At 34.5% G+C, this 25,571-nt stretch overlaps 2 protein-coding genes across 24 annotated transcripts in view; one reads left to right on the top strand and one right to left on the bottom strand.

Annotated features, from left to right (window-relative positions):
• Positions 1-23,423, bottom strand: part of LOC114184829 (titin) — a 44,694-nt gene extending 21,271 nt beyond the window's left edge. For 20 of the 23 annotated variants that reach the window (XM_028072144.1, XM_028072152.1, XM_028072146.1 and 17 more), the window contains exons 1-17: positions 23,210-23,420; positions 17,351-17,660; positions 17,068-17,246; positions 16,676-16,919; positions 16,338-16,493; positions 11,132-11,353; positions 10,743-10,906; positions 10,334-10,607; positions 9,817-9,992; positions 9,419-9,656; positions 8,363-8,751; positions 8,094-8,238; positions 7,290-7,768; positions 7,033-7,177; positions 1,291-1,715; positions 1,041-1,182; positions 46-293 (exon numbers count right to left, since the gene is read on the bottom strand). In XM_028072144.1, coding sequence (XP_027927945.1) covers positions 46-293; positions 1,041-1,182; positions 1,291-1,715; positions 7,033-7,177; positions 7,290-7,768; positions 8,094-8,238; positions 8,363-8,751; positions 9,419-9,656; positions 9,817-9,992; positions 10,334-10,607; positions 10,743-10,906; positions 11,132-11,353; positions 16,338-16,493; positions 16,676-16,919; positions 17,068-17,246; positions 17,351-17,660; positions 23,210-23,251 — 3,978 coding nt within the window. In that variant the 5' untranslated portion in view covers positions 23,252-23,420. Of the gene's footprint in view, positions 1-45; positions 294-1,040; positions 1,183-1,290; positions 1,716-7,032; positions 7,178-7,289; positions 7,769-8,093; positions 8,239-8,362; positions 8,752-9,418; positions 9,657-9,816; positions 9,993-10,333; positions 10,608-10,742; positions 10,907-11,131; positions 11,354-16,337; positions 16,494-16,675; positions 16,920-17,067; positions 17,247-17,350; positions 17,661-23,209 lie in introns of all 23 variants that reach the window. The other 3 variants (XR_003604616.1, XM_028072151.1, XM_028072157.1) reach the window with 3 other exon arrangements.
• Positions 12,423-14,630, top strand: LOC114184830. Its single transcript, XM_028072168.1, has 2 exons — positions 12,423-14,309; positions 14,527-14,630. The coding sequence occupies exon 1, from the start codon at positions 12,509-12,511 to the stop codon at positions 13,679-13,681; it is 1,173 nt and encodes a 390-aa protein (XP_027927969.1). The 5' UTR covers positions 12,423-12,508; the 3' UTR covers positions 13,682-14,309; positions 14,527-14,630.
• Positions 23,424-25,571: the final 2,148 nt, after the last annotated feature.

The raw sequence follows: 25,571 nt of genomic DNA, 5'->3' as shown, positions 1-25,571 counted from the left end.
CAATACATTTGTAAATTTTTTCTCTTTACTTCACCAATGCCTAACCTGAACAACAGTAGGATTTCTGTCATGTTCAAATTCTGGTATGCAGCTTTGTTTGGCAGTAGCAATCACATTTGATTCATTGAGATGGAATGCTATTTGCTGCTCAGTTATATCGGTATGACTTTTGACAAAGGCAGGAGTGGGTGATGTCGTGTGGACTTCTTCCTCTGGTGTAAGGATTTCTGTTACTTCGTCAATCCTTTTTTCTTTTTCCCTTTGATTGAATTTTCCGTCGTCTTGAATTTTTTCTGTTAGAAATTTAAGAAATATCTGAAGATATTATCTCTTAGAATATTACGAGTATCTTATATAATCTCTTTGGATTTATTCTTCTTTTATAGTTTGATTTATTTCGTCATTTACTAAGAATCTTTATAATTATAGGAATATCTTTTTAGAATCAGATTTATTATATTTACAGGCATATCATATCATGTAATACCATTAACATATATTAAATGGACTCTTAAGAATTCCACACAGTTTTCTCATCTCTTCGATCTACTTTTCTCTCTTTCAACACCTTTGTCCCTGGAATGAGATGTTGGAACCTCTTCTTGTCTCCCAGTCTGATTAGTGGTTTTATTTCTGCAGTTTCCTTCGTAAAATATTGTGATGTTTGCACCTTTTTGTTAAATTTCTCTGTATCATCTGCTTTTGGCTGTATCACTTGTTGACTAGTCTTTAGTTTTGACTGATACAGCGTTGGCTATTGGTTGCTATCATTCACACAAAAAAGCTGCATATCTTTCTATTTTATCTTAGCATTATAAAGCTTTGTAAAAATATAAGTAGTCCCAGGGCCACAAACACTCCCATATCGGCACAAAAGAATACAATGTTTATGTTGTCATCCACATATAGTAGTTTATAAAACTGTTGATGTCATCTAATCTAACGATGCTAATTTCTTCCTCCCATGAATATATGCTGTGTTTTTTCTTGGTTTTGGTTTTTGAGTCAATTTCGATTATAAAATTTCAAATCTTAGTTACCTTCGGTTTCTGACTTTGACATGTCCAAATCAGTCAACTCTTTGGCATCTGTTCCATCCTCTGCTCTGATTTCACTTTCATCCTTGTCTAAATTCTCTATTACTCTGCTGGCATTGTCCTTTGCTTCAGATACTTCCGATTCCTATTTGAATATGTACAAGTATAAATTTTATATAACAGGCAGGGAAAATAAATGATTTTTATTTATATATACAGAAATATATACTTATTTACTTCACTAATTCCTGACCTGAACAACAATGGCAATTTCAATCACTTCTGATTCATTAACGTTTACTGTTTGTTGCTGCGGTATTTGATTAATATCACTTTGAACTGATACATAAGTGGATGATCGTATCTGGACTTCTTCCTCCAGTAACTGAGTGTTTGTTGCTTCAATTCCTTCTACTTCTTTCTCTTGATTGAATTTATCCCCAATCCTTCCTCTCTCTCTGACATAACCCTTTGGGACCTCTTGTTTCTCAGTATAGTTAGTGGTGTTTGTTTCTACAACTTCATTAGTAACAGATTCTGGTGTTTTCACCTCTTTGTTAGATTTCTCTGTAACATATGCTTCTGGCAGTATCTCTTCTTGGCTACTTTCATCAAGTGCTTCGGACCTGACTGATACTGCATTCGCCATTGTTTGTTGAGCTTCATCTACTGGCATACCTGATTTATTAAATTGAATTAATTAAAGTAGCCATTTATAAAAAAGGCTGCATATCATACTATTTTAATAGATTTATGTGCTCTCTTGAAAATTAAAGTAGTCGCAGTGACACAAATGCTCCCCAACTACCCAAAAGAATCTCTATGTATGTCATCATACACATAGTAGTGAGTATCGTTTGTGTCATCTAAATAACATTTTTTTAATAGAAATGAGAGTACTTAGGCATCAACTATGTTGTTTGCCATCCTAACTATTTTGGCACCACAAATAACATCAATCATATGCAGCACCTCAAAATATCATAAAAGAAATCTAAATAACATAATTTCTTAATTTTTATGTGGATTAAATAATTTTTCTCTCACCTTGAGCCACATTTTCTTTTCCTGGTGTTAGATATTGTTTGATATTATTAAGATATTGTTAGATATTGATAACCACAATATCAAACAATATCTTCTATTTAATCTTTTTATTTTCAGTTACTCTTTTTACTTGTACCTCTCTTTATTATAAATAGATTACCCCTATGTGTGGTTTATACACAAGGGAGATTAATCTCAATCTCTATTTTCTTTATTCTCAACATGGTATCCAGAGCTTAAGGTCTCTTTTCTTTTCGTTGCCGTTGCCTCTGCCGTCGCCACTGGAGCCGCCGCCTCTACCAGATCGCCGCCGGAGCACCGCCGAACCGCCGCCGGACCACCGCCGGACCACCGCCAGACCTTCGCCGGACCTTGCCGGACTTTCGCCAGCCCTCTGTTGCTGGAGTGCCAATTCTGACCGGCAACCTTGAAGCCGTGCCTCCTACATGGCGTCTTCCGCTGCCTCTTCCCATTCTGAAAACTCTTCTAATGTGTCTGACCCGTCCATCTACACTAACTATATTAATGTACACTTATCCATTGACAAGTTAACTGGCCATAATTATGCCACATGGTCATATGACGTCCGCTTATGTTTTAAGAGTTAGAGGTATCTTGATCATCTTGCCCCGAAAACATCTACTCTCACTCCTGCTGAGAACGACCGTTGGGAAACCATTGATGCTCAATTATGTGTGGTTCTTAAGGGTACTCTTAATCCTTCGTTAAAGCAACTTTTTCGTTCCTACGAAACATGTGCTCAAATCTGGGAGCATGCCAAGTTATTATACACCAATGATACTCAATGTCTCTATGGTGTCTGTTCTAAATTTGCAACGCTTATTTCCTCTAAACATCAAGACTCTATGACTGATTATATGGGCAAAATTCATGCTCTATTTCATGAATTCAATGAATTATTGCCTCCTTCCCCGACCCTGCCACGGAGATCGAACAACGCTCAAAGTTCTTCATGCTCGGAGCATTACACGGGCTTGCTGATAAATATTCACATATTCGTGATCAAATTTTGGGTTCCCCGGTTGTCCCCACCTTAACTTCAACATGCTCTACTCTTTTGCGTGTACCAGAACAACCTAACACTGATACACCTGCTTCTGTTGATGATTCTTCTGCATTGGTATCTCACCACGATGACCGGACTCGCCCTCGCAAACAGGGAAAAGGGCGTCCTAAGTGTGACCATTGTGGCAAGCTCGGTCACAAGATTGACAAGTGTTATGCATTACATGAGTGTGAACATTGTGGCAAGCCAGGTCACAAGATTGACAAGTGTTATGCATTTCATGGACATCCTCCTCGCTCTGCTGCAGTTGTTCAGACCAACCTTTCCCCACCTTCCTCTACTGAGGATCTTCCTTCTGTTTCACCTGATACACCTGCTATGTTCAACAAATTTCTCAAATGGTATAAGGATCATGAGTCTTCTAGTTCCATTGCATCTATCGCTCACACAGGTACATCTTTTGTTGGTCTGACTCGATCTTCTTCTCTTGGTCCTTGGGTGTTTGATTCAAGAGCCACTGATCATATTACTGGTAACAAATCTTTGTTCTCTTCTTTATCCTCTCCTAATCATTTACCTTCTGTTACACTGGCTGATGGTTCTAGAGTCTCATCTCATGGTATTGGCACTGTTAAACTTTTTCCTTCTTTAACCATTGATAATGTTCTTTATGTCCCTGGGTCTCCTTTTAACCTGTTGTCCATTAGTCGTCTAACTCGTTCTCTTGATTGTGTTGTTTCTTTTACCCACAATTCCGGGTGTTTACAGGACCGGAGTTCGAAACAGGTGATTGGCACAGGATGTGAGTCTCATGGTCTTTATCATCTCCGTCCTTCTACACAAGTTGGTGCAGTTATGGAGTCTCCCTCTCTTCTTCATGCTTAGTTAGGTCATCCAAACCTTGCTAAGTTACAGCAGCTTGTCCGTGCCTTGTCCAAGTTATCTCATTTGGTGTGTGAGTCATGCCAATTAGGCAAACATAGTCGTACTTCCTTTCCTCGTAGTGTCACACGTGGTGCTTTATCCCCTTTTGCCTTGGTTCACTCTGACATTTGGGGTCCTAGCCGCGTTAAGTCTACATTAGGTTTTCAATATTTTGTTACTTTCATTGATGATTATTCTAGATGTACTTGGTTATTTTTAATGAAGCATCGTTCGGACTTATTTCATATCTTTCAATCTTTTTTTCATGAAATTAAAACTCAGTTCGGTGTTTCTATTAGAGTTTTGCGCAGTGATAATGGCTGTCAATATCTTTCTCATTCTTTTAAACAATTTATGGTTTCTCACGGTATTCTGCATCAAACTTCTTGTGCTTATACCCCTTAACAAAATAGTGTAGCTGAACGTAAAAATAGACATCTTATTGAAACCACTCGCACTCTTTTAATTCATGGAGCGGTTCCTGAACATTTTTGGGGTGATGCTATTCTTACTGCATGTTATCTTATTAATCGCATGCCTTCTTCGGTTTTAAAGAATAACATCCCTCATTCCATTTTATTTCCTCATGACCCTCTTCATCCCTTACCTCTAAGAGTTTTCGGGTCTACATGTTTTGTTCATAATTTCAGTCCTGGTCTTGACAAGCTTTCTCCTAGATCACATAAGTGTGTTTTCTTAGGGTTTACAAGATCACAAAAAGGATACAAATGTTTTTCTTCTTTTCTTAATCGTTATTTTGTATCTGCAGATGTCACCTTTGATGAGTTCTCCCTTTATTTTAAGAGTCAAACTTCACCTCTACCTCCATCTAGTCCTGACACCTCTTCTAATACCCTTAATGTTCCTCTTGTTTGTGACCCTCTTACTGTGTCTTCTTCACCATCGGTTCCTGCTCCACAGTCCGCTTCTCCACCACCTCTTCAAGTTTATAGTCGCCGAAACCGATCACAACTACCACCATGTGACTCCACTCAAGTGCCAACTGCTCTGTCTCCTCCGGCTCTAACACCTGAGTCTAACCTTCCCATTACCCTCCGAAAAGGTATGCGTTCTACTCGTAATCCCTCTCCCCATTATATTGCTTTGAGTTATCATCGCTTGTCATTACCTTTTTATACATGTCTTTCCTCTCTTTCTTCTGTGACCATTCCAAAAACTGTCTGTGAAGCTTTAGCCCATCCTGGTTGGTGTCAGGCCATGACAGATGAACTAAATGCTCTTCATAACAGTGGAACTTGGGATTTGGTCCTGTTACCGTCTGGGAAATCTGTTGTTGGTTGCAGGTGGGTGTTTGCTATCAAAGTTGGACTTGATGGTACTGTTGATCGCCTCAAAGCTCGTCTTGTGGCCAAAGGTTATACTCAAATTTTTGGTTTGGATTATGGCGATACTTTTTCCCCCGTGGCAAAGATGGCTTCTGTTCGTTTGTTTATCGCCATGGCTGCTCTTCAACAATGGCCTCTTTATCAACTGGATGTTAAAAATGCTTTCCTCAATGGTGATTTGCAAGAAGAAATCTATATGGAGCAACCTCTTGGGTTTGTTGCTCAGGGGGAGTCTTCTGGGATGGTATGTCGTCTTCGCAAATCACTATATGGCCTAAAACAATCTCCTAGGGCCTGGTTTGGAAAGTTTAGCAATGTTGTTCAACAATTTGGTATGACTCGGTGTGAAACAGATCATTATGTTTTTTATCAACACTCGAGTGCTGGATGTGTTTACTTGATAGTATATGTTGATGACATCGTTCTTACAGGGAGTAACAACCATGGCATCTCTCAGTTGAAACAACATATCTGTCACCATTTTCAGACAAAAGATCTTGGCAAACTCAGATATTTCTTGGGTATTGAGGTGGCACAATCCAATGATGGTATTGTTATATCTCAAAAAAAGTATGCCATGGATATTCTGGAGGAAACTAGGTTGGTGAGTTCAAAGTCTGTTGATACACCCATGGATCCCATTACTAAACTTCTACCAAATCAGGGGGAGCCTATATCTGATCCTGAGCAGTATAGAAGATTAGTTGGAAAATTAAATTATCTTACCGTTACTCGTCCTGACATTTCTTTTGCAGTCAGTGTGGTAAGTCAATTTCTTAATTCCCCATGTGAAGATCATTGGAATGCAGTCATTCGTATCTTGAAGTATATTAAAAGATCCCCTGGAAAATGATTGTTATATGGTTCTAATAATCATACAAGAGTTGTTTGCTATTCAGATGTTGATTGGGCAGGATCTCCTTCTGATAGAAGATCTACATCTGGGTATTGTGTCTCCATTGGTGGTAACTTGATCTCGTGGAAAAGTAAGAAACAGAGTGTTGTAGCAAGATCCAGTGCAGAAGCAGAATATAGAGCTATGGCCTCAGCTGTATGTGAACTTGTTTGGCTTAAGCAATTGCTTCAAGAGTTACAATTTGGAGATGTTACTCAAATGATACTTGTGTGTGACAATCAGGCTGCTCTTCATATTAGCTCTAATCTTGTCTTTCATGAGAGGACCAAACACATTGAGATTGATTGTCATTTCATTCGAGAAAAGGTTTTGTCTGGAGACATCAAAACTGAATTTGTTAACTCAAGTGATCAGTTAGCAGATATTTTTACTAAGTCTTTACGGGGGCCTAGAATTGATTATATCTGTAACAAGCTTGGCACATACGATTTGTATGCTCAGCTTGAGGGGGAGTGTTAGATATTATTTGATATTATTAAGATATTGTTAGATATTGATAACCACAATATCAAACAATATCTTCTATTTAATCTTTTTATTTTCAGTTACTTTTTTTACTTGTACCTCTCTCTATTATAAATAGATTACCCTATGTGTGGTTTATACACAAGGGAGATTAATCTCAATCCCTATTTTCTTTATTCTCAACACCTGGCATTAATATATTCATTATCTTTGTTTCTGCATTTAAGATTTGGAGTCATATTTGATTCTAATATTTCAAAACCTAATTACCTTCTCTTTCTGACTGTAGCATCTCCACTTCAGTCGATTTTTGGGCATATGTTCCTTCCTCTTCCTTGATTTCTGTTTCATCCTTGTGATGTAAATTCTCTGCTACTGTGATAATTTTATCGTTGGTTTCTGAATTTCTGGTTTCCTGGTTGAACACATGCAATATGGGATTTGTGAAACAAGTTGGGAAAATAAGTGCTTTGTTTGCTCACAGGAAGCTGATATACATTTAATATATTACTTCACCAATGACTAACCTGTACAACAGTGGTGTCTTTCTCAAGTTCAATTGCAGCTATGCACCATTGCTTGGCATTATCAAAAACTTCTGATTCGTCAATGCACAGTGTTTCTTGCTGATGGATTTGATTACTGTCACCTTGGACAGAGATAGGAGTAGGTGATCTTGTCTGGACTTGTTCCTCCTGTAACTGCATTTTTGTTTTCTCTTCTACCCTCTTTGATTCTTCTTCTTTACTGAATTTTCGATCATTCTCAATCCCTTCTTTCACACTGACAGGAGATGTTGGAACCCCTTCTTTTTCATATGTATAATTAGTGTCGTTTATTCCTACAGTTCCCTCAGTAACATATTCTGGTCTTTGCTCCTCATTGTTTGATAGCAATTTAGCATCTGCTTCTGACTCTATCTCTTCTCCACTGCCCTCATCAACAACCTCGGTTCCCACAAATACTGTATTGGCTATTGGTTGTTGAGCTTCATCTATTGACACACCTATTGTTATAAGAATGAGTTATTGAAATTAATCATTTACACAAACGTTGCATATCTTACTATTTAAATACATTTGTATGCTCTCTTGAAAATTTGAAGTCACAGGCCACAAAAAACTCCCATGTTTGCCCCTAGAATTACTGTTTATATTGTATCATTCACAAAAAGTGGTGAGTAAATCTTTGTGTCATCTAGAGATGCTAATTTTTTAATTTTGTCTGGATGAAATGATTTTATTTTTTCTAAACATGAATATACACCTTTGCTTGTTTCTTGGTTTAGGTTTTTGAGTCAGATGCAATTTTAAAATTTCAGAACTAATTACCTTCTATTTCTGACTTTGGTATCTCCACATCTGTCAATTGTTTGGCATCTGTTCCTTCCTTTGATCTGATTTCACTTGCATGCTTGTTTTCTAATTTCTCTGTCACTATTCCAACATTGTCCTCGGTTTCTGGTTTATCAGTTTCCTGGTTGAATACAGACAGCATAAGTATAAAATTTGTGTAAGAGGCTAGGAAAATAGAAGAATTTTATTTGTTCATAACATGGTGATATATTTGTAAGTTTTTACTTGTTTACTTATTGCCTAACCTGAGCAATAGTCAATTTTGGGTCTTGTGCAATTTTTGGTATGCTGCCCTGCTTGTCATTATCATTTATTTCTGATTCGTTTATGTACAGTGTTTCTTGCTGCCAAATTTGATTAGGGTCACCATGGACAGAGGCAGGAGTGGGTGATCTTGTTTGGACTTGTTCCTCCTGGAGCTGTGATTTTGTAGGTTCTTCAGTCGTTTGTTCTTCTTCTACTTGATTGCACTTTCCAGTATCCCAAATCTCTTCGTTCTCTATGACATTAGATGTTTGCACCTCCTTGTTTGATTTCACTGTAACATTTGCTTCTGGACTACTCTCATCATGTGCTTTGATTCTGACTAATTCTGCTATAGCTATTGGTTGTATAGTTTCCTCTTTCGGCACACCTTTTGTTACAAAAGAATTTCAAAAAGCAAATACTTAAACAAAGATTGCATGTTTTACTTTTTTAATACAAGTTGTGCTGTCTTGAAAATTAAAATAGTCACAGTGCTGTCTTGACCAAAAGAGTTACTATGTATTTTGTTATGTCAACAATCATATTTATTAGTCCATATTTAGTAAATTATATTAGAAATGTATAACCAAAATATTCCTAAATCTTAGGGACCTAATTATATTCATGAATAATAGGGATCTGATTATATTATTTAATAATAGGAATTGGTTATATCCCTAAATCATAGGGATTTGATGACATTAAGTGAAGTTGTTATATTTCCCAAATTAATTTTCCAAGCTTGTATATGTATCTGATCTACTCTTAGCAATAAATTATTCTATTATACCCTAATATTAGAGAATTGCAAAGCTTCAACTGGTGGCATTCCTGATGTTATAAAAGATCGGATATTGTAAAGAATCGTTTGCACAAGGGCAGTTTGTTTTACTATTTTAATTCATTTATATTATTTTTTAAAATTAAAGTTGTCATAGTTCCACAACAAATTGCTTTATTGGGAAACAATAAGCTTTTGAAATAGAAGCCTATCATTTATCTAGTTAAAATGAAACTAAATAGTAGTAGAAATCATGATTTTTAAAACCACATACTTTCTGTAGTGTCTTCTAGCTGCATTTTTGTTTCTTTTTCTGTCCCTTTTTCTTCCTCTTGATTGAACTTCGCATGGGGCATTGAAATCTCGTGCTCTATAGTATCAACAATGGGGTTCATTTCTGAAGCCTCTCTATCCAAATACGGATGCTTTATGCATGTGGTCTCATTGTTCTGTGCTACAATCTGGGGTTCTGGTTTCGCTTCACTTTCTGCAGTGAGCTGGCATGCCTCTTCCTACACCCATATGTCGGTTTAAAAAAATACCGTCAGAGTGTTAACATTTTTTATTCTGATATAAATAATATTTTGTGTTACACAAATTTACTTGTTCAAGTGTGAATATAAAAGGTATTATTTGTTTGTTGTTATTTAGTTTGGTTTGTTTGGTCCGAACCTCCAGAATTTCTTCTTTTTTGTCGAATTCATGTTGCAGTGCTTGCTCCTCATTTGCATATGTCACTGCAAGTCCTGCTTCTGGTTTTATATGTCCTTTACAACTCTCTTCAATTGCTTTGTTTCCGACCAATTCTGCACTGGGTAATGTCTGCAGGCCTTTATCTTCAGACATCCCTATTGTTAAAGAAAGATTATATGGTAAGCAATCAATTACCTGAGGCTGCTGTTACTATTTTAACACTTTCGTATCTTCTCTTAAAAATTCAAAAGGTCAAAGTGTCCCAAGAAGTTGCTTTTGGGGCCACAAAATTTCCATGTATGGTTATCATCCACATATGGAAGTGAATAAAACTGTGTCATCTAAAGAAGCAATTTATTTTATTTTATGTGAAAAAAAATTGTTTCCATTCAAAATGCATGTGTTTATTTTTCTTTTCCTGGTTTAAATATCATTGTGTTTGCCTTTTGGTTTTGGCTTTCGGGTATTCAATTGTAAGACTTCAAAACATAATTACCTTTAGCTTCTGCTTTTTGTTTCTCTACATTAGTTGATTGTTTGACATCCGTTGCTTCCACTTCTCTTATTTCATTCGCATCTTTCTTCTCTAAATTCTTTATTGAGTCTGATTTGTGGACATCATCAGCTACTTTTGTGCTACTTTTTGGTGTGACGTGCCCTTCTATTATAGAATTTGCAGTGACATTCTGCATGCTTTTTTCTTCTGATTGTTGGTCTTCTTGTTCTTTTAATATTCTGATGTTGTGCTTGGTTTCAATTTCTACAGGTTCCTGGTTGAATATATTTAAAGTATGAAACTAGTATACAAGTTAAGAAAATTGTTTGTTTTTGTTCACCGCAAACATACACACACACACACACACACACACATATATATTTACTTGCCTACTTCACTATGGCCTAACCTCAATAACTCTGTCAGGTTCCTTTTCTGCTATGCAGCTCTGGGCGTTATCAATCATGTCTGGTTGATCTTGATTAAGTGGTTGTTCCTTTATGATTTGATCAGTATTTTGTTGGACAATATCAGGCGTAGGCAATCTTAGCTGGACTTCTTCCTCTGGTAGACCTGTCATTATGCACTCGAGATGTTTCAATAGTTAAAGCCTTACAATTTATTGTGATTCTAACAGACTTTCAAAACTATAGGTGCCAAATGCCGTTTCTCAGCAAAAATTGTGTTCTTAAGGATATTGAGAAATAATGAAATTTTCAGATAGAAGCCTACAGTTTCTTGGGGTCAAAATTAAACTGAATACAAAGTAATAGAAATTAGTGAAGTTTTAGCACATACTTTCTGTTTCAGTGTTTACTAACTGGGTTTTTATTGCTTCTTCAATTGCTTTCTCCTCTTTATCTAATTTCTCATCATCGTCAGATTCTGCACTGCTCTTCCCAGTGTCAGTAACTGATGTTTCATCATTTTTATGTGTTTGTTGCTGTGGGATTTCGTCAGTGTGACCTTTGACAAATTCAGAAGTGGACACTGCTGGCAGGTCTTTATTATCAGGTGGACCTATCATTAACAATTGAGATATTTCTTTGATATCACCCATCCAAAGTTAGCTAAAGTAGCTGTTTAGTAGTCATTTGAAACATCATGTCTGGAAAAACTCAGATTTTTACTGGCATTTCACGCTACTAATAAGATCAAAGTTAAGTTAATAATTTATACATAATGTTAGAATATAATCAGAGGTTACAGATTTCTAGAAAATCAACCGTTACATAATCTCGTAAATTAGGATGATTGATTCCATATTATTGAGTCTTTATTGTAATTGATTCTATTCAATAGTATAAATACATATTGTGTGGTTTGCATTAGATACACAATACATTCAGAACATGTAGAATTCTATATGCTATCAGTAGTTTAAGGTTTTGATCCAGAATTTTTTCTTCACTCTTTTTTTTCTTTTCTTTTTCGGGTGAACAGTACCCAGCCATTATGTGCCCCTTTGCTCTATCACCGAGCACTTTCTCCTCCAGTGCCCTGCTGCTGTTATTAGGAACTTCTTCCTCCGGCAACCACCACATTTTGTTCTTTGTTCCGATCTGCCACTATACGTGCGGCCTCTTCTCGACGTGTCCGTCTCACATGCTTGTCTCTGCTTGTTTTGTTTTTTTCTCACTGTTGTGTCACTACCCACTTGCTGTCACACTCTACCCTCTTCCGCACACCCAGGCGGCCTGTTTTTAGCTCATTTCAGGTACTTTTCTCATGGCTTCCGAAAGCTCACAATCAAGTGCCCCATCTATAGTTACTTTTACCAATGTTCCGCTGATTCCATGTGAAAAATTGATCGGGACGAGCAACTATGGCTCCTGGGCTGCTACTATCTAGCTATGGTTTCAGGGTCAAGGTTGTGTTGACCACTTGACCAAACAGGCCAAAGACATTCCAAGTAATTATCAAGCCCAATGGATACAAATTGATGCCTCCTTGTGTAGTGTTTTTTGGTTCTCTATTGATGTCAAATTGCAGCCTCAATACCACGCTTTTACTACATGTTATGATGTTTGGAACAAAGCCAAGAGAGTATACTCCAATGTTGTTCATCGCCTTTACAATGTTGTCTCCAACCTTATCATTGTGAAGCTGGAAAATAATGATATATAGACATATCTTGGTAAGCTCGATCGCTTAATTGCTGATTTTGAATTGCTCATGCCTTTCACTAATGATGTAGTCAAACATGCTGAACAACGTGGCAAGTTTTTTATGGTTCTTGCACTTGTTGGACCTCCTACTGAGCTTGATTATGTCCGCAATCAAATCTTATCTGGCACAGTTGTTCCGTCTTATGACACCGTTAATGAACAGTTACTTTGCCTCTCAGTTCCTCACATGTTTGGTCATTCTCTCGTACCTCCAACTGATTCCTCTGCTTTATACTCCCAATCTTCCTACTGGGGTGGACGAAGTGGAACTCGTGGTGGATATCATGGTCAACGTCCTCACTTCAATTTTTGTCAACGGTATGGCCATACTAAGGAAGAATGTCGTACAAAGGCACAACAACAACACAAGACAGCTAATATTGCTCAAATCATTTCTCCAAAACCATCATATGAGGTTTCAATTTCCGTTGATGCCTATAATGAGTTTCTCCAATACAAGGCAGCCATGCAACCTACACAACATGTGGTCGCCGTTACTCAGTCTGGTAATCCTCTAGCCTATATTTCTCAGTCCTCCTCTCTTGGATCTTGGATTCTTGACTTCGATGACCATATGTTTGGTAACAAGTCTTTTTTCTTTCAACTGACTTATTTGGATTCTTTATCTTCTGTTACCATGGCAAATGGCTCTCAAATGAAAGTTAATGGCATTGGTCAAACACAACCTTGTTCAAGGATCGGTGTACCGGACAGACAATTGGAGCAGGACATGAGTCTCGAGGATTATACTATCTGTCACAATCGGTTGCTTGTATCTCCACTGCATCTCAAGCTCTTGAGCATCAATGCTTACATCATCCTCGTCCTACCAAAAATGCGCCTTATGCTTCCTAGTTTTTCTTACAGTTCGTCTTTTCAATGCGAGTCTTGTCAGTTAGGAAAACACACTCGTCATACCTACAGTACTCGAGTTAATAAAGGCGTTTCGTCACCTTTTGCTTTAGTTCACTCCGATATTTGGCGTCCTAGTCGTGTCTATTCTACTTTGGGTTTTTATTACTTTGTTACTTTCATTGACGATTTCTCTCGATGTACTTGGTTATTCTTAATGAAAAATTGTTCAGATCTTTTTTCTATATTCCAAGGTTTCTCGACTGAAATTCAAAATCAATTTGGCACCACTATTAAAATTTTACGCACTGACAATGCTCGTGAATAAATGTCTTCCCAGTTTTAGTCTTTTCTTAGTTCATAGGGTATCATACGTCAAACATCTTGCTCTCACACACCTCAACAAAATGGTGTTGCTGAAAGAAAGAATCGACACTTGGTTGAAACTGCCCGTACCCTTCTTCTTCACCAAAATGTTCCTCTTCGATTATGGGGAGATGCCATTCTGACAGCATGTTATTTGATCAACCGCATGCCTTTGTCCGTCTTTAATAATCAGGTTCCTTATTCTCTCTTATATCCCACACAAGATCTTTACTCCATTCCTCTTTGAGTCTTTGGTTGTTCATGTTTTGTCCATGACCTTACTCCAGGTAAAGATAAACTTTCTGCCATGTCTCTCAAATGTATTTTCCTTGGTTACTCACGCCTTCAAAAGGGCTACTGTTGTTTTTCTCCTCAACTTCAACGATATATAGTTTCTACTGATGTCACCTTTTTCGAGACTACCCTGTTCTACACTTCTACTATTGAATGTCAATCTTTCAATTGAATCTTTAGAAGTCTTGTCTGTTTCGACTCAAGTAATTGCTTCTCCACAATGTCCAGAAGTCTTGCCTCTTTCGACTCAAGTAATTGCTTCACCTCAACGTCCTTTGCTTCAATACCATAGACGGGTTCAAACTCCAATTGTGACTTACACTACTAATCCTCAAGCATCATCTCCTGCTCCAATCGCCCCTACGGCCACGCCTCCTACACCTGAACTTCCTTTCGCGATACGAAAAGGTACTTGTTCCTCTCGTAATCCGAACTCTCAATATGCTTTTACCATTAATTATGATCGTTTGTCTCCATCCTATTTCTCCTTTGTTTCTTCTTTTCCATAGACAGGTTCAAACTCCAATTGTGACTTACACTACTAATCCTCAAGCATCATCTCCTGCTCCAATCGCCCCTACGGCCACGCCTCCTACACCTGAACTTCCTTTCGCGATACGAAAAGGTACTTGTTCCTCTCGTAATCCGAACTCTCAATATGCTTTTACCATTAATTATGATCGTTTGTCTCCATCCTATTTCTCCTTTGTTTCTTCTTTTGATTCTGTGTCTATTCCTAAGACTACAGGTGAAGCCATGGCTGATCCCGGCTGCATCAGGCAATGGTAGAGGAGATGGCAGCCTTACATTCTAATGGCACATGGGAACTTGTTCCTTTACCTCATGGCAGGCAAACTATTGGCTATCGTTGGGTTTATACAGTGAAAATTGGACTTGATGGTCATATTGATCGGTTAAAAGCTTGTTTGGTCACCAAAGGATATACACAGATTTTTTGTCTAGATTATGGGGACACCTTTTCTCCTATGGCTAAAATAACTTTTGTTCGTATCTTTCTGGCTATGGCTGCTATTCATCATTGGCCTCTTCATCAGCTAGATATTAAAAATGCATTCTTACATGGTGAATTGCAAGAAGTTTATATGGAACAACCCCGTAGTTTTCTTGCTCTCGGTGATTCTCGTCTTGTTTGTAAGCTTCAACTGTCTCTCTATAGTTTGAAACAATCTCCTCGGACTTGGTTTGGTCGTTTCAGTTCTGTCTTAATTCAGTTTGGCATGACCAGGTGTGAGGCTGATCACTCTGTCTTTTACATCCATTCCTCTTCTGGAAAGTGCATTTACCTTGTTGTTTATGTTGATGACATTGTCATCACGGGTAATGATGAGCCTGGAATTCGACAATAAAAAAGAGCACCTTTTACAGCAATTTTATACGAAAGATTTGGGCCCTCTCAAATATTTCTTAGGCATTGAAGTTGCTCAATCTGCTTCTGGAATTGTCATTAATCAACGTAAGTATGCCTTGGACATTCTTACTGAAACTGCTATGCTTGACTGTCATCCTTGTGATACTCCTAAGGATCCTAATATCAAGCTTCTTTTGGGTTAGGGGGAGTCATTGAAAGACCCGGAAAGATATCGTCGCCTGGTAGGCAGACTTAACTATCTCACCATCACCATACCCGACATTACTTTCGCGGTTAGTGTGTTAAGCCAATTTCTAAATGCTCCTTCTGATAGCATTTGGGATGTTGTATCACGTTGAAATTGATTGTCACTTCATTAGAGAAAAGGTGCTCTTTGAAGAAATCACTACTGATTTTGTCAACTCTAGCAATCAATTGGCGGACAATTCATCAAGTCTCTTAGAGGCCCTCAGATTGAGTACATTTGTAACAAGCTTGGTGCATATGAAATATATGCTCCAGCTTGAGGGGGAGTGTTAGAATATAATCAGTGGTTACAGATTTCTAGAAAATCAACCGTTACATAATCTCATAAATTAGGGTGATTGATTCCATATTATTGTGAGCCTTTATTGTAATTGATTCTATTCAATAATATAAATACATATTGTGTGGTCTGCATTAGACACACAATACATTCAGAACATATACAATTCTATACATAATATCATACACTATTTACTTTTAATGCAAGTCTTTGATCTTTTAATGCAAGTTATTCATTTTAATGGCACAAACACTGGAGGCCATATCTGAGTGAAAAATTGATTTTTTGAGGTGGTATGAAAAATAATCAGTTTTTAGTTGGAACCATAATGTTTCTTTTATTTTATTTTGTATGGTCAATATTTATTTCACTAAAGTAAAAAAATGTTGGTAAACGTTGACCACATACTATCTGTTGCACTTTTTAATAATTGCATATCTGTTGCTGCTTCCATCTCTTTTTCTTTCTCAAGTGTGAACTTTCCTTCATCCTTGTTCTCTAACTCTGCAGCGCCAACACATGCTGTAGTTGATAAAGTTTTCAGGGTCCCATCTGCAGGCACACCTATCATTATCCAAAATAGATATTCAATGCAATGATTGACAGTGTTGTCTATTTTAATATTTTGTTCTACAATCAATTTGTTTCTAGGATGTAAAAAAAAAGAGCAGGTTGTAAATTTTCAGAACATAATTACTTTTTTGTTTTAGATATTTGTAATTCCACTTCAGTGGCTTTGTTAATACCTATTGCCTTCTCTGACATGACTTTTCCATCTTTTTTTATCTCTGAATTATCAACAGAGTATAATTCAAGAGTCTTTTCTAGTGGTTCCTCATCACAATTTGATTTTATGCTGCTTTTCGTTGGCAACTGTTCTGAGTTGGAATGCTTTGCAATCACATTCTCCGTGCTGGGTGCTTCCGATTGGTGGTCAGCATGTTCATATTCTGCTGTATCTTTGCCCGTGAATTGGGTTTGATCAATTGCCTGTTTGCATGTTGCATCAGAATCAAATTTGTATTACAAAAAAAGAAGAAAATAAATGATTGGTTGTTTGCATGGATGCAACATGGGCATATTATGTTAGAATGAATGAAATTATCTGCACGTATGTTGTACTTCATTAGTGTCTAACCTCGAGAGCTTTACTCGTTTCGTCTAGTTCATTTTCTGGCCTGCAGCTCTGGTCATTATCCGTTGCTGTTAACCCTTCTTCCTCCTTGTATGTTTCTTCCTCACAGATTTTTACAGCCACCTCAGTGGGGTTAATTGCCAATTCAGGTATTGTTGACATGTGTTCATGTTCGTGCTCACCTGTCATTAGAAAATGTTAGATGTTCGTAACTATCATACCCTCAAAGTTGGCTAAAGTTATTTTCTAATTTCTAATACATCTGATAGATATCCTGTCTCAAAACCTGGAACTTTTCCTTGTTCTTCAATACTTGATTTTGGTATTGATTCCGTCATAACCATTCCTTCTGAATCTCTTTGCTTTGACCAGCCTGCAGGCACTTCAGTTTGTTTTTCGCTTCCCACAAAGACCTTACATGATTCTTGATGTATTTCTTGAGGTCTTATTTCGGAGACTTCATCAGTCTTGCTACTATCTGCATTCCCTTTTTCTTCTACCAATGGATATTTAGAATTTACATCATTTCCATGTTTTTGCGGAAATGTTATCTCTTCACTTCCAATATTTTTAAATGACTTAACTAATGGGACACACTGCAGAAAGAAAGGTTATTCAGCTCAAGATTTTCAATTTAAACAAAACAGTATTATTATTTAAAGTATAACATAAATACTAAGCTTATCTAAATTAAATAAGATCTCATGCAAAGTTGAGGCTTTCTATATTTTTTAAACAATACAGTGCATCATTACATCTCCTAAAACTATAGTTTTTCACTGACCTCAAAGTTGATACAACTTTCTGTTATTTTCTACATTAACTCTTTTCTCAGGATCCCTTTCTAGTCTTCAATATTATTTTAGCTCTTTTGCACGAAGCTTCCACTTCACTCTTTATGGAACCAGAATTACATGTCAACTATGTTTTTCATGTTTATTCATGTTTTTCTGAATTAGTTTTGATTTTTTTTTTCCAATAGCCTCTGAACCCTATTGAGTTCTTTCCTCTTCATTTTCCTCCTCTTCCATATATATTTAGCACCACCAGAATTTTTGTTTTATCTTATTTTCTTTAATATCATCCTCTGCATGTGACACTTACAGTTACTTACACTTGTCTTTGGTCTCCTTATCTTTTTATACGTGGCTTGGATTCTTGGTTTCCAAGTTAAGGGTTTAATTTAAACTTTAGGTCAGGAGAAAGAGGTTTTTGGATAAATAAACTTATTCACTTTTTGTACTTTTTGTGTTATCTTATTCATGTCATTAACAATACAAGGTTTATAATTTTTGTCGGTGGTACTCCTAATACGACTAGTACATCAATTATTCAACGACCAGTAAATTATCTATACTACTATAAACAAACGACTAGTATATTAATTATCAATTATTACTATAACATAAACTTTATTGTAATTAAGTTTACCTAACACTTTATTGATCTGACTGTCACTATATTCATGTTGTTTATGTTTTACCACTTTGCACACAGCTTAGCTTTCATCATTGTTTCTAGCGTTTTGGTTTCCAACCGAGGTTGCAAATTTATACTTGATTGATCATTACATCAGAAAATCTCGTGGCTTTTTCATTGCATTCTAGATCAACATCTTTTTCTCATATTGGCCTTGTGTTATCAACTATCTGGGATCATCATCTGCTTTCCTGTAGATGCATGTTAACTCTTGGTTCTTCAGCACATGCACTTTCATTCATGAACCAGCAATCCCAGAAACTCAAGCTATTGGATGAAACACACGAATGATTTTATCTTATATCTCTAATAGGCACTCACATAATAACCCTTTGGATTTGAAGCATGGATAACGTATCGGCACACTCTGTAGTTTCCCATAAAATAATGTTGATCTTCCTCATTTTCCCGAAGATTCATCAACCATACCTAACAGGGTACAGGGAAGACTTAACGATATTGAATGAGGTTGTACCTCGGGATAAGCCTATTTTTCAAACTAGAACAATGATGATTCACACATTATAAAGTGGTCAGTGAAACTATATATGTTTTACTCTACTTCTCGATAAATTTGGGATGATCTAAGAAATACTTACTTTCAGGAATGATATATCTGTTCCCGAGTTAGAAAGTAAGATCTTGAAACAAGATGTATTCTTTGGTAACTACTACAGGATAAAACTAGACTAGTATAAGATTTTTTAATCTTAAAAACCTGACTCAGTTTGTTGATCGATATCAGATTTTCAAGTTCTTGTTGATTGCACATCTTAAATATGAATCTATTGTTCGGAGTGAAGAGGCTTATAAAATGATCTGTGTAGGAGGTGACAAAGGAGTCTCGGGCGACAAGCCACATACTATGATCATTCTCCCCTAGCAAAGCCATTGGGGATGTCATCATGCAAAAACACTTTCATTTTGTTTTGATGAATTGTTCCGGAAAGTATTTTCAAATCTGGAAAATGTTTTGGAATTATTTTCAAATCCGAAAAATGCATTCTAGTTTCGGAAAAATGCATTCTAGAATGCTTGTTTCTAACTTTTGGAAACTATTTTTAGTGTTTGGATTGTACAAATCCAAAAAGAGTAAAATTCATCACAAGCCCACTAGAAAGATCAACAAACTCACGACTAAAGGATTACATTTGACTACTAAAATGAGTTGTCTCAACTAAGAACATTTATTTATTTGAATAATTGACGAGAGTCTTACTTGAGATCTAGGATTTAGGGTTTAGGATCTTAACTTCTTTATTTTTGAGATCTTTTTAAGACCAACGCCATGAATGAAAAGGGTAGAAGAAAGTTATTAAGATTTAAGTTTTTTTTTTTTTTCCTTTTTTTGCTCTTCTAATTAGTTTGTGTCCTTTTTATTCTATTTTTGTATGCACATTCCTCCAAATCTTCATATAGCTCGAAAGCATATTGAAATGTTTGTCAAATAATCTCAAACACCCCCTCTCTCTAGCATGAGTGCTCGTCTATGATGTCAAGTTTCCTTGTAAATCCAATGAAAGGATAATCTTAAAGTTTATTGTGGAAGAACCTTTGTTTCCTATATGCTATTCTATTTTTTTTCTCTTAACAACACTCATTTCCTATATGACTTTTATTAGAATTTGGACTGTATCTTGCCTTAAGGAACCTAGTTGGGGTGCTCTCTTTACATACTCAATCAATGTTGTTTGAAGCATCAATACTTCAATCTGCTTTATTTACCTTTGTTAATTTGTATTTGATATTGATATTCTAGGATATTTTAGTGTTACGTATTAATGAAGTGTCTAAACCTATGAAGCAACAATATGTATATTAATAAGTTATTTAAAAGTTGATTTAGTGTTAAAAGTTGAAAGGGAGAGTAGGAGAGGTTTCAAATTCAACTCCTTCAACTAACATTTGGGAGATATAAGGTTGGTTTGAAGGGTTTTAGAAGGGAGGGTAAGAGAGGTTATGAGTTCAACACTCCCCATTAATAAAATACTAACTGTATTAAATAATTTATATCAAATAAAGCTACAAGAAACATATAACTATGTGTAATGTAAAAGCATATAAAGGTTATTTCTTCATGAATCAAAGATAGAAATTTTTTTCGAAGGATTATTTGAGGCAATGGTATTGATAATGTTATTTTATATGTAAATAAATGAAAATAATTTATAAATTTTTAGTTTGGAAATGTTTGAGAAATGCAGTTTTAATTTGGAATTGTACAATTACTATTATATATTTATAATGTTTTGATATGTAATAATACATTTTAAATATGTACTTAGCATGTCTTATATAAATAACCATAATACATTTATCTTATTCGATTGGAGTATTAACACACTAACCTTAGACCTCTAAAACTAGACATTATTAGCTTAAAGTTTACACAATTAGATATTTACTATTGACTCAATAGTAAGACTAGAATAATTAACACTATGTAGAAAACACTTTTAAAATCAGTTTTAAAATCAGCTTATATGTTTTGGTTTTATGAAAATCGAAGCATATAAAAATGCAGTGACAGTTTTGTAATTTTTTCCCTAACCATCTCAGACAAGTAATATATTGGTAAGAACCTCAATGTTATGAACTTTATTTGTTATATAAATGTATTCTAAAACATTCCCTTATCATAGTTCAATTGTTGGATATAACATGTTGTTAGGGAAATCAACTGCTAAGGCAAAAAAACTTACATGGTTGTCCCTTTAGGTTTGGTATTTTGTTCCATAAATTTATAATTGTTTGATTCCTTTTCTTTCTTAATAATTTCTATTTGTGTTGATATATTGTAGTGTAATAAACAAACCGACTCAAATGAGTGCGGTTACTATGTAATACAATGGATGACAACCATTGTTTGTGGTTGTTTACAACTAGTTGGGAAACGATAATATTTGCATAGAATCAAATACTTTGCAACTTTGTCTTTTTTATATACTAATTGAAATTATTGTCTTTTGTGCAAAAATTCAAAAGTATTCAATTGATAAGTTCATAAAGTATGGTAGGACAGTTTGTACAAAATTTATAATAAAAGTGTTGTAAGACAAGACTGATAGTTGAGTTTGGATTTTGGATGATTCTAGGTTTGATAAAATATGTTGTTCTATTTTTGTGTTGGTCCTATCTCAATCTGTGCAGGTTTAAAATGTGGGAAGAAACAAAAACAAAAAAATTATTTAAAAAAAAAAAACGCCTTCATTAGGCTTTGATTATACCAAAATTGAAATATAAAAAGAGTATTTGGTCTCGGTTTTGTTAATAACCGAAACATAAAGGAAGTATTTGACCTTGGTTTTGATAATAATTGAAGCTTAATTCATGTTCAATTTAAAATTATAATTTAATTTTAATGATAGTTTTCGGTTCTTGCCATAACCGAAACTAAATACCCTTTTTAATTTAAAATTATTTAACTTTAAGGACATTTGGGCTCGGTAATGGGTATAACTGAAGCCAAATACTCTTTTTAATAAAAGAATTGTTTAATTTAAAGAGTATTTAACTTTGGTTCTAGGTCTAATCAAAGCCTAATATCCATTAAATTAAACAATTTTTTAAAATCATAAAGGTATTAGGCTTCAATTAGCACCTGTAGATTAGCATAATATTGACTTTTTGGCTTCGGTTTATAACTGAAGTCAAAAAATCATCCTTTTTACCTCGTTTTGATATGTTTTAACTAATGAACCGAAACAAAATTGTCAAAAGAACCAATACCAAAATACTTTCCGACACTGGTGGGGTCTTTTCCCTTAAAAGAAACTCCACTTTTACATTTAAAGTCCAACCCCAACTATGTTATTGAATCAAATTTATTGATATTGGAAGAACTGAGGAACTCAAATAAGTCTAACCGGAAACTATAAATTTATAGTCTTAGAATTAGTCCTAAATTCATTAAAATTGTTACTTAGCCTCAGTCATGTGTCAAGCCTACGTGGTGAAAGGGTGTATTAAGAGAACGCATGTTCCACATTGACTAGATCTAGGAATAAACTTGAATAATGTATTAAGTGGAGAACAGCACTTATCAGACAAGTTGGCTGTGAGATTGAATTAGTTAAACACAATCCAAAATATAAAAACTAATAATTTTTTATTTGAAATCTATTTTACTAAGTGGAATATATTTTGTAGATAACTGCAAAATTTGGTGCTTAAGAAAATGTGACTTGTATTCCTTCACTATTCAGAAGGTATGCGATCTTAATATATTGAGATAATTGTTATCATAAATATCTCCAACCATTTATTTTTTTGGTGTCTAAGTATGATATAATACTTAGGTATTGATCCTAGTGATGTTAAAGGAGAAAATGATCTAATATGGGAAATTTGAGTCTGACATCGAGTGTTGTGAGACGAATGGTGAAGTATTTAAGCAGTTGTGGTGTGTTATAGTAATTTGAGTATTTGGGGTTTATAATTCCCACTCTTTGCTTGAGAGCTCAGTTCTTATATATCCAATAGTTTCATCAAAATACCTCATAATCAAAGGCAAAAGGAAATATTACTGCATAATCAAGTTACCAGGAACATCAAGCAGAAGAAGACAACTTTTGACAAAGATAACTAAATCTAAGTATTTGGTTGAGTTAAAGAAAGCTAAGTGTGCAAAAATTGAGTGATTAGAAAGCTGTATAGAAGGACATACCACAGGAGATGCATCTTCTGGAGAATCGGTTTCAGCTTCCATGTTGCAGGCCTCACCAACTCAACAGAGGCTGCAGTTGCATAAAAAGTATTGGTGATCTTGTATACTGTTCTTTCACTTTCGTATCCTGAAGCACTATAGTTGTACCTCACTTCGTTTGCTCTGTCAGAACTTGGTTAATTCCAATCTAAACTCAGACTTTGTGTATATAAGTGTGTGCATGTTTGTATTAATACACTTGGATTTCAGCATTACTAATTGCCACAACAGTGACAGTGCCACTTGTAATATGGTCCTGCTCATAGATTAGTCACATGAAAAATTAATCAATTTCTATTTTTTTATTATCAACACTTCTAGTCAGACAGCGAAAGCAAGCATAATCATTTATCCTTATTAAGTTGGCTTTTGTGGAGTTAAGGATCCTGATATGAATAGGAAAATAAATGTTTGAAGGTTATTTCACAACTCTTAAAATAGTAAAATAATCTTAATAAAAATTAATTTTTATATTTTTAGAAGAAAAAGAAAGTAAATAATAATAAAAGATACTGTCAAATGATAATAAAAAAAATTAGTGTCAAAATATCAGTATCCATATAAATATGAATGTGTTGGGAATTCAAGACTATATTATTCACTAATCATCGATTCTGATACTACTAACTAGTTTTTGAAAAAAATTTATAAAATAGTTGTTCAGTTTGAATAATTTTGAACAAAAGTTGGCAAGTGAACGGGATTGTGATCTCCAAATACACTACTGTTGTAAAATCAGATTAAACCAGTGCCTGATGTAGAATAATTTTCAAATAAATTTGTTTTCATCAAACTTTGTTGATTGATTAAAAGTTTTATTTACCCGGATATTAAGTTTTTTAGTATTTTATTATAGTATAAATTTTTATATTAATATTAAGTTATTTAGTATTTTATTTAAATAAATTAATATAAACGTTATTTAAGATATACTAAATATGATATTAGTTTGTTTTCCATTAAAAACATTCTAAGATATTTTGTATGTTTTTAGGTTGTGTTGAGGGGATGAGATATGAAGGAGAGGGAAAAGAATTGATTGATGTGACATATTAAAAAAACTTTTAATAGATAAAAGAATTAGATTATCAAAATGTCCTATGGATAAAAGTAATATTAAATAATATATAAATGATTTAGAATTATTTTCACAAATTTTATTGAATGATTAAAATTATAAAATAAATTCTTTATAAAAAAAATGAATAACACAATATATTTGGTTTGAAAATAAATTTAATATGTAAGGTGAAAAATAATTTATTCATAGAGATTTTATTTTATTTTTAACAGTAATTATAAAAGTAATACATTTTTATTATAACCATAATAATTTTTATTTGTGTTATTAATCTTTATTATGTTGTTTTCATAATAAAGAGAAATAAATAAATCACGTATAAGGAAATTGAGATATGAAGATATAATTTTATAAATTGGAGTCCGTTATCCTCTAATCTCACCATGTATAAGAGGATTGCATTTGAAATGAATCTTCCTAATCATTACTTGACATCACCTTTTATCACCCCAAATGAATAAGGTGATCACCTGTGTAGTCTTTGTTGAAGGTAAGATAGACTAAGTTTTAGAATATTGATCTCTATTAAAAAAATGTAAATTTAATTTTATTATTTTAATTTATAAATGAATTAAATGAAATTGATATAATTATTTTAATTTGAGGAAGTTTTTTTTCATATAATCATTGATTTTTCAAATTTTTAATTTTAATTTGTATATAAAGTAATTTTAACTTTGAAAAAAAGTTAATTTTATCTTTCATACTTTTTCTTTAAATCCATTCCGCATAAATGTTCAAAGAAACTTCATGTCTAGTATTGATTGTCGTAAGTAATTACTAGGAGACATAATGCTCGTTAAGTCATAATGTTTCTAATTGATTGCTTTGGAATATGTACAAAGATTATTACATAGTTTTTTTTTTTATTAAAATTTCTAGAAAAAGGGAAGAAAATACAGTAAACTTCTTTATATTAAAATTAATTTATAGCCAAGTTAAAAATAAAAATTTAAATAAATTTAAATGAATGAACTTGGCGATATTAGTTTATTTACAAACTAATTTTAATTTACGAAAAAACTCATTTGATTTTCTTGTACTGGAAAATTTTTATGCGTATATTCCTCCAAAAATATCCATATTCATGAATCATGATGTTAGCAGTGCTTCAGTGATATAGCACGTGGGTATGAATAATTGGCTCCGAATTTATGACATTAGCGGCGTCTTAAATATGAATCGTGATCACTGATCAGGAATTTCTACTCAAAGCTGTGCTGGAATTTTGGGTATTGAAAC

The sequence above is a fragment of the Vigna unguiculata genome, chromosome 5, assembly GCF_004118075.2.
Source record: "Vigna unguiculata cultivar IT97K-499-35 chromosome 5, ASM411807v1, whole genome shotgun sequence".
Taxonomy (NCBI): Eukaryota; Viridiplantae; Streptophyta; class Magnoliopsida; order Fabales; family Fabaceae; genus Vigna; species Vigna unguiculata.
The sequence above is the reverse complement of the archived record's forward strand: the minus strand, read 5'-3'. Positions and strand labels throughout refer to the sequence as shown.